We start from the raw sequence: 8563 nt of genomic DNA on the forward strand, positions 1-8563 counted from the left end.
AAAAAAAATTGAAAGAAATATACCAAAACATTAACAGTGACTATTACATCTTGGTGATGAGTTTATGGGTGATTTTTAAAAGTCTTCTTACTTTCCTATAGTTTCCCAATTTTCAACAATGAGCATGTATTATTTTTAAAATTGTAAAAAGCACAGTAAAGGTGTGAGGGGAGGGAGATGTTTGTTTATTTTCTCTCTAAGCTTTCCAAATATTTAGAGTTAGAAAGGGACCTTTGAGATAATCTAGTCCAGTGGTTCTCAACCCTAGCAGCTCCAACCCTTCCTTGGCATATACAGTATTTTATAATATACCCTTTGCTACCCTGAAATGAACCTCATAGTTAATATGACCTGTTCATATAATTTAAAGGATAGCAATATAATATACTAATTATACTATAAAGAAGAAATAAAAGGAAAGTAATTTATAATAAGATAATATATATTTCAATATACAAATACCTGGGGCAAGACTATACTAACAAATATAATAAAGTAGTGAGCTGCTTCCACCTATATGTAAAATCACCATGAATGCAATCATTGCAAATGAACACTCATCCAAATACGTTGTATTGGCAACTTAAACACCCCGTGAATGGCATTGCCGCCAGTGACATGATTTTCAAAAGTCACGAGCAACTCTTAGTAAAGTTCTAAACAAAAGAAAATGCCATCTTCCCGCAATTTACACAGTTGTTGCATTCCTGGAAATTCGGTGTATATATTAAAACTATAAAAACATTTTGTGTTCATTTTTAAAATAATTAGGCCCTGCTAATTATACCGGGTTTTTCTACCTACATTAATGTTGGGTAGGAAATTCAAAGTTTTACAGATGCAGATTTTATAGTTCCCATTCCCCTATCATATTTATTCAAAACATGAAACCCACAATGATTTTTTGTGTGAGTTGGGCTTGTATCCTTTAAAACTAATGATATTCAGAGTTGTAGCCTTTGACACTATTTCTAAAACCTGTCGCCTAAGAACAGCAAGAGATTCCTAGAACATATTCTTAAAACTGACATAAATGTTTTTTAAATTATTGGGAACATGGCTCTTCTTTAGTAGCACCCCATGGCATGAGAACAAATTATCATTTTTTAAAACCATTTACTGTGCTCCCTTGGTGATTTTCCCTAGCCTGGCCCCAGCCCCAGGAGTATAAAATGAACTGCGCTGGAAGAAAAGGACTAACAGGGCCAGGCCACAGGGAGAAGGAAGGGGGCTAGGTTGCTAGGTTACCACTTGAGCCAATCAAAGTGGTCCCAGAGGGGTACCAGACACAGGACAGGTCCCTCTCTCTGCCCCACTAGGTTGAGGGCCCTCTCAAAGGAGGGGGTCAAAAGGTGGGGGAGGGAGGCTGATCACTCACACTAGGCACAAGTAAAGAAATGAGGCAGAAGCACAAAGAAACAGACAGCCCTGCATTTCTAAAACCATTCAAGTCTCCTTCATTAATTGGCTTCCCCCCAAAAGAAAGATTTCTTTATTAAGAAATACCAGAGAGTGAAAAACCCCCAACACATACACATTTGTAGGCTCACATAAAAGTGCAGAGATTTACATATTAAATTGCATTTAAGTTAGAAAATAGATTTAAAAACAAAATACTTTTTTTCTCCAACAAGGTAAAGAGATTTGGTCAGTAGGAAAAGGAGCCTTGGAGGTAAAGGCAGGACAGGAAGAATGGAATTTAGCTGCTACAGAATTAGAACTCACCTCTAACCCAACCCCGCTCCTGCGAAAAAAAGGAAACGGCGGGGGGGGGGGCGGGGGGGAGTGATGATCTCAGCTAGGGCCCGGAAGGCCTCAGAGCCAAATGGACGTGAAGAAATGGCCCAACAGAGCCAAATTCTACCCACCCCAGAGGTGTGGGATCAGTGCCAACCATCCTGGCTTGGGCAAGTGGGGTGCATAGGAAGCTTGAGGAAGGGGAAAGAAGGGGAGAGTTGGAGAGAGTGTCAGCCACTGGAAAGATCAAACAATTTAAGGCCCTTTTCCCCTCCGGAAAGATCAATTCTTCAATCTTTCCTCTGATCAGAACTCAGACTAGGGACAGTCCCAGCTTGTGCATGGTATGAATGGGACAGAGCTTCAGGCCAAGGTCTTAAATACAGAAGATTTATAAAAGAAAAGAAAGAAGGCAGGGAGTATGAAAAAGCAGAAACTTTAAAAAGATAATTTCACACTAGAGATAAAATATTTCCATTTTGACCCTTCACATCAGAAAGAAAAAGCTTCTGTGACTGACCTAAGGGTCAGCGGGAGAGTGGTTGAGGTAAGTTGAGGGAGAACAGAAATTCATCTGGGCCCAGGAGAGGAGATGGACTGAGTACTGACTAAAAGGGTTAATATGAGTGCCAGGTTAATGGGAAAATCTAATAACTTCCAGACTCTCCAGGCTTGGAGCTCTTTTGAATTACGTAAAATCTGTGAGAAAAAAAAAAAAAAACCCAGCCAGAAAAAGAACAGGAAAGGAGAAGCAGACAGAAGAGGAATCTGAGTCAGTCTCTCTTCCAATCTCTCTCCCTCAGGGATGCTCAACTCAATTCCTGCTACAAGGAAAATAGGAAGACATAGAGAAAAATCTGGAAGCAGCCAAATTTCATTAATTCTGATTAACTGGGAAGTGTGAAATAGGAATTGGTAAGGAATCTGGATTACACACCATTTAAAAAGAAATATATACTGTCACTTGTAAAAGACCACTAACCAAATATTTCCAAGGGGAGGCCCTGATGAGCCTACTTTAATGATCAAGACTCACTTGCAATTAATAGCATCCATCTTGTTGAAAACAACATCCTAATATAGAGCTTGTTCTCCTAAGTAAATATAATCCCCCTACCCTCCTGATCTTGTTCATACTGTATATTGCTTTGAAAGTCCTTTCTTCATAGTCCAGAGTAAGATAAACTTCAGCCCAGAATGTAGTATAGATCAATGGAGAGTTTGGGAGCTCTCTCTCCAACCCAAGGGTACCCTGGGAAACAGAAGTGTGGGTAGTAACAAGCAATCCCTTCCAACCCCCACCCCCACCCTACACACAAACATTCTTGAAATAGAAGGGGGAAGGAGGAGGCAGGCAGTTTGCATTAGATACAGTTTAATTGCCTTCAAATAGATTAAAAGTTCTGGTTTATACTCCCCCCATAAGTCATCCAGACAGAACCCTGGCTTAGAAAGAGGAAAACACAGGTGCTCTAGGAAATATAGCCACATATAATACATAAATCTTCTTCCCTGAAATAGAGCAGGTCCTGAGCAGAGCTGACTGGGGGCCGCAGCCCACCCCCAGTCAGGATGAAGTGGCTCTGGGACTCTGCCGGTGGAAGTGCTGGAAGAGTGGGGCTTGGAGGAAGCCCCTGGTGTGGTTACCGTAGCCCAAGGTGGGCTGAGGCCTTGGAGTGGGTTACCCGGAAGGGCAGCAGTGCTGGGCTTTTGCTTACTCGGCCAAGGCTTAATGGAAGTATTGGTTAGCCTTTTCTTTTCTGTTTTTGTTGTTGTTGTTGTTGTTGCTGAGGGGACATCGGGGGAGGGGAGAGGAGAGGAGAGCCTCTCTGTGCCTTGGTTTCCCCATTTGTGCATTCAGGGCCTCTGCAGGCCTCACACAGGGAGTCTGAGGGGGGTAGTGTTTAAGTGAGCACTTGGGCTTCCTCTGAGGAAAAGAAACCACCAAAGTGCAGACTTTTATTACTGCCATTCTTGCTCCCAATGAGAGCAAGAGTAGAAAGGAAAACAAATTAAAAGGGGCTGATGAGAAAAAGGGAGAATGAGACAGAGAGTGTGAGGGGCTATGCTGTTGGCATCTCATAAATTCTTATTGAGAATGGCACAGGTATTAAAAAGTTTCTGGGTAGTCTACGAGAAATGTAAATTGTTATCTCTACTACAACTACTTACATATATCTAATGGGAAAAGTGGGCTTGGGTGTTAGGGAGTGGTGTGGGGACAAAGGAGAAGCTACACGAATAAATACAAGTGGAAGTTACCTGCCCCATTCCTAAAAGGATTAGCTGGCAATGCTGGCACTTGGTAGCCAGGAGAATCCTCTGACCCCACTCTCCATCCTCTTCAATTCTGAAGGCTCCAAGAACCCAGTTAGGATCCCCTAGCTAGAGGTCTCTGTGACTGCCTCTAGACTCCAGACATGCAGCAGCTTGGGAGGATTTGAGCCAGTCTCAACCTTTAACCTCAGAATGAGACCAATGACCCCAAGCAGAAGAGCTAGGATTTAGAAAGAAGAGAGGGGAGTCCAAGGAGACCCTGTGGCCAAGGCCATGGAAAACAAGTGTCAGGGCCCAAGAGACCCACTTGTCCAGTTACCAGAGATGACTGACATCTTCTGCTACTGCCTTGAGTCCAGAAGTTTTAAAAAGCCTACAGCAAGAAAATGCCAGTGTGCAACTGGGTGACTGAAGACCGAAGGGGGGAAAAAAACAGTAAAAGGGACAGCTTACTTGCTCTCTGTCTCAGGTTTACGTCTCACCTGAAATCTCTCATAGCCCTAATTAAACACAAACAAAAGTCTCTTCCATAGATAGGCTACTTCTCAGCTTCAGTCTCCTCCTGTGGTGGCTCTGGGGGCTCTGGAGGTGGCATCTCTTCGGGAGTGCTGGTGTCCTCCGGCATCTCATTTGAGTTCAGATGTTCTGTTGGGGCCTGATAAGGAAAAGATAGCAGATTCAACACAAAGCTCTCCCTCAGAATCCAAATGCAGATAATCCACAGACACTGAACTCTTTCTCTGAACCCCTCGACCACACTGATGCTACAGAGATGCAGCCACCGACATCAAACTCAGAACCAAGACCAGGCTATCGTCTTCTCAGCAGAATGCAACCGAAGTTTATTTGAGTTATATACTTAACTGTCTGTTGTGGATATATTTTCCATTATTATTCATCATAATAACAGGGACCACAAATAACTACACAGGTCCCACCCACAATTCAGAACAAGATATCATAATGTACTTATCTAACAAGGCCTGACCCAATGGTTCTCAATCCTGTTTCTGCCCTAACACACAGCTCACTAGAATAATGATTCTAAGCCAAAGAAGCTGGGGTGTCAAAATCTTCAGATGATCATATGTGGTTGGAAAATGCCCCTAATTGATTCTAAAATACCAGCCTTCCCCACATTCAACCAAGAATCACTAACCTACATTGTTATGATTTGAGACCAGACTCATCAGAAAAAGTGATATTCAAAATTATGACAATAATATATAAACATGGGTTTCTGGACTTTTAAAAAGAAAATTCAAAATTTAGGAAAAGCAAATTAGAGAACAATTATCTACCTTACAAAAAACATTCATTTAAAAGTAGGATTCTATTTTCAAACACAGTTCAAATCTACTAAAAATCCGTTAGAACTAATAAAAAAGTTTGGCAAGGTTTCAGGATACAAGATCAATATATACAAATCAATTGTATTTCTACACACTCTCAATAAACAATCTAAAAATGAAATTAGGAAAACAATTTCATTTACAATAACATCAAAAAGAACAAAATACTTATGAATAAATATAACAAAAGAAGTCTAAAACTTATACTCTGAAAACTACAAAATATTGTTGAAATAAAGATTTAACTAAGTGAAAAGACAGCCCATGTTAATGGCTCAGAAGACTTAATCTTGTTAGAATGGCTATATTCCCCCTATTGATCTATAGATTCAATGCAATCCCCATCAAAATTCCAGCTCACTTCTTTGCAGAAATTGACAAGGTGATCCTAAGATTCATATGGAAATTTAAGGGACCCAGAATAGCCAAAACAATTGTGAAAAAGAAGTACGAAGTTGGAGTACTCACATTTCCTAATTTCAAAACTTACTATAATGCTAAAGTAATGAAGACAGTGTGGTACTGGCATAAGAGCAGACATATTGATCAACGGAATAGAATTGAGAGTCCAAAAACAAACTCTCACACTTACAGTCAATTGATTTTCAACAAGCGTGCCAAGACAATTCTATGGAAAAAGAATAGTCTTTTCAACAAATGGTACAGCGACAATTGGATATCCACAGGCAAAAGAAAGAATGTGGACCCCCCCACTACCTCACACCATATATAAAAATTAACTCAAAATCGATCAAAGACCTAACTGTAAGAGCTAAAACTATAAAACTTTTACAAGAAAACAGAGGTATAAATCTTCATGACTTTGGATTAGGTAATCATTTCTTAGTTATGACACTAAAAGCACAAACAACAAAAGAAAAAATAGATAAATTGGACCACATCAAAATTTTAAAATTTTGTGCTTCAAAGGACACCATCAAGAAAGTGGGAGAAAATATCTGCAAATCATGTATCTGATGAGGGACTTGTATACAGATTATATGAAGAACTCTAACAACTCAACACTAAAAAAGATTAATAACCCAATTAAAAAATGGACAAAGGCTCTGAATAGACACTTCTCCAAAGAAGATATACAAATGGTCAACAAGCACATGAAAAGATGTTCAACATCATTAGTCATCAGGGAAATACAAGTCAAAACCACAATGGGATATCACTTCACATCCATTCCACTAAGATGGCAAGAATTAAAATATCAGATAGTTAAGTGTTACCGAGGATGTAGAGAAACTGGAACCCACATACACTGCTAGTGCGGGTGTAAAACAGTGCAGGCACTTTGGAAAACAGTACAGCAGTTCCTCAAAAGGTTAAACATAGGGTCACCATACGACCCAGCAATTTCACTTCTAGGTATATAGCCAAGAGGAATGAAAACATATGTCTATGCAAAAACTTGCACATGAATGTTCATAGCAGCATCATTCATAATAACCAAAAGACGGAAACAACCCAAATGTCCATTAACTGATGAATGGATTAAATAAAATGTGGTATATCCATATAATGGAATATTATTAGGCCATGTAAAGGAATGAAGTACTGCTACATGCTACAACATAGATGAACCTTGAAAATATGCTAAGTGAAAGCAGCCAGTCACAAAAGACCACACATTGTATGATTCCATTTATAAGAAATGTCCAGAAGAGGCAAATCTATAGCAAAAGAAAGTAGATTAGTGGTAGCCTAGGGATGGGACTGGGGGAATTGGGGGGAAAGGGAGAGTGACTGCTAATGGATACAGGGATTTTTATGGGAGAGAGGAATGAAAATGTTTTAAAATTGATTGTTGTGATGATTATACAACTCTGAATATACTACAAACCAGTGAATTATGTTTTAAATAGGGATCATATGGTATGTGAATTATATCTCAATAAATCTCTTATTTTAAAAAAGAAAGTTCAAATAATAACTTTTTAGGAAAATACTTTATAAAGCATACCTTGAGCAGGACAGCTGGGAGAGTTTCCACAACATCTGCATATTCCAATGAGGAAGCCCCGTTCTAAGATTACCAAGGTAACCATATCACTAATCCAACATGATCCCCTGACCCCTATCTTTGCTCCTCTAGCATTTTATGCTTCCCTCATCAAGGGACTTTTGATAATGTTGAACAATGGCCTATTTTCTTGTCTCTCATCCCCACTAGACAATGAGCTCCTTGAGAGCAGGGCCATCATTTGCCTTGTTCACTGGTGTGAACCCCAGCACCTAGCACAGTAGCTGGCACAGAGTAGCTATGTAATATATGTCAAAGATATGAATAAATCTTAATCTACCTCAAGGGCACAAAGATCTGAAGACAATGTCAGGGCAGGAGCCAAGACAGGGAAGCTAGGGTGACTAGGATATAAAATTGCCTAATTATATTTCCAAGCTATAAAGTTAGCTTCCACCCTCTCCATCACCGACTCAGCCTTAAGTCAGGAACACTTACTGGGCTCTGTGGCAAGAGGCTGCTACTGGTCTCTTGAGTACTAGGAGGTCGACTTCCACTTTCCTCCAATGGCAAAATACCCCTCCGATCCAGCACACTGAAGGAGACAGGAGAGTTAACAATGGACTTGGCATTCCCCACATCTACTCACGCAGCCCACTGAACTTTGCTGTGTAAATTGGAAAACATAAACTTGTCTTTTGGCAATCTGGCCTGATCCTAGCACATGCCTCCTGTCTTCCATTCACTTTTTCTTCCACAAACCAGGGAATGCCACATTAACCAGGCAACAAACACATGAAATAAGAATGAAAGATCATCCCTTCCATACAACCAGCCCATGGTCTATGGTCCATGTAGATATGGTACCAGGTGACATGCCCTGGGAAGACCTATTTGACACCAAGGGGCCACATTCACAATAATGCATCAGACCAGGTAACAGGATTAGATTGAGCTGCTCATCCCAAGAGTTCCAGGACCTTTCGGTCCCCTAAGTACCTGGGAGGCAAGGGGCCACACAGCACTTCACAGCAGTTCTTCACAATGTTGCCATGGCTGTAGGGATTCTGGACGCGATTCTTCCCTGTCCATGATCCTTTGATCTGCAAGATAAAAGCCAAGGCTTATATTAAAAATTATGTTGGGCCGGGCGCGGTGGCTCACGCCTGTAATCCTAGCTCTCTTGGGAGGCCGAGGCGGGTGGATTGTTTGAGCTCAGGAGTTC

The 8563-nt window shown here is 40.7% G+C and overlaps 1 protein-coding gene across 4 annotated transcripts in view; it reads right to left on the reverse strand.

Annotated features, from left to right (window-relative positions):
• Positions 1–3095: 3095 nt before the first annotated feature.
• ZDHHC9 (zinc finger, DHHC-type containing 9) overlaps positions 3096–8563 on the reverse strand; it is a 32334-nt gene continuing 26866 nt past the window's right edge. For all 4 annotated transcript variants that reach the window (XM_012653393.1, XM_012653394.1, XM_012653392.1 and 1 more), the window contains 3 exons: positions 8338–8441; positions 7837–7933; positions 3096–4669 (listed from right to left, as the gene is read on the reverse strand). In XM_012653393.1, coding sequence (XP_012508847.1) covers positions 4553–4669; positions 7837–7933; positions 8338–8441 — 318 coding nt within the window. In that variant the 3' untranslated portion in view covers positions 3096–4552. The remainder of the gene's footprint in view (positions 4670–7836; positions 7934–8337; positions 8442–8563) is intronic.

Source organism: Propithecus coquereli, unplaced genomic scaffold (genome assembly GCF_000956105.1).
Source record: "Propithecus coquereli isolate 6110/MARCELLA unplaced genomic scaffold, Pcoq_1.0 Scaffold42, whole genome shotgun sequence".
NCBI classification, from domain to species: domain Eukaryota; kingdom Metazoa; phylum Chordata; class Mammalia; order Primates; family Indriidae; genus Propithecus; species Propithecus coquereli.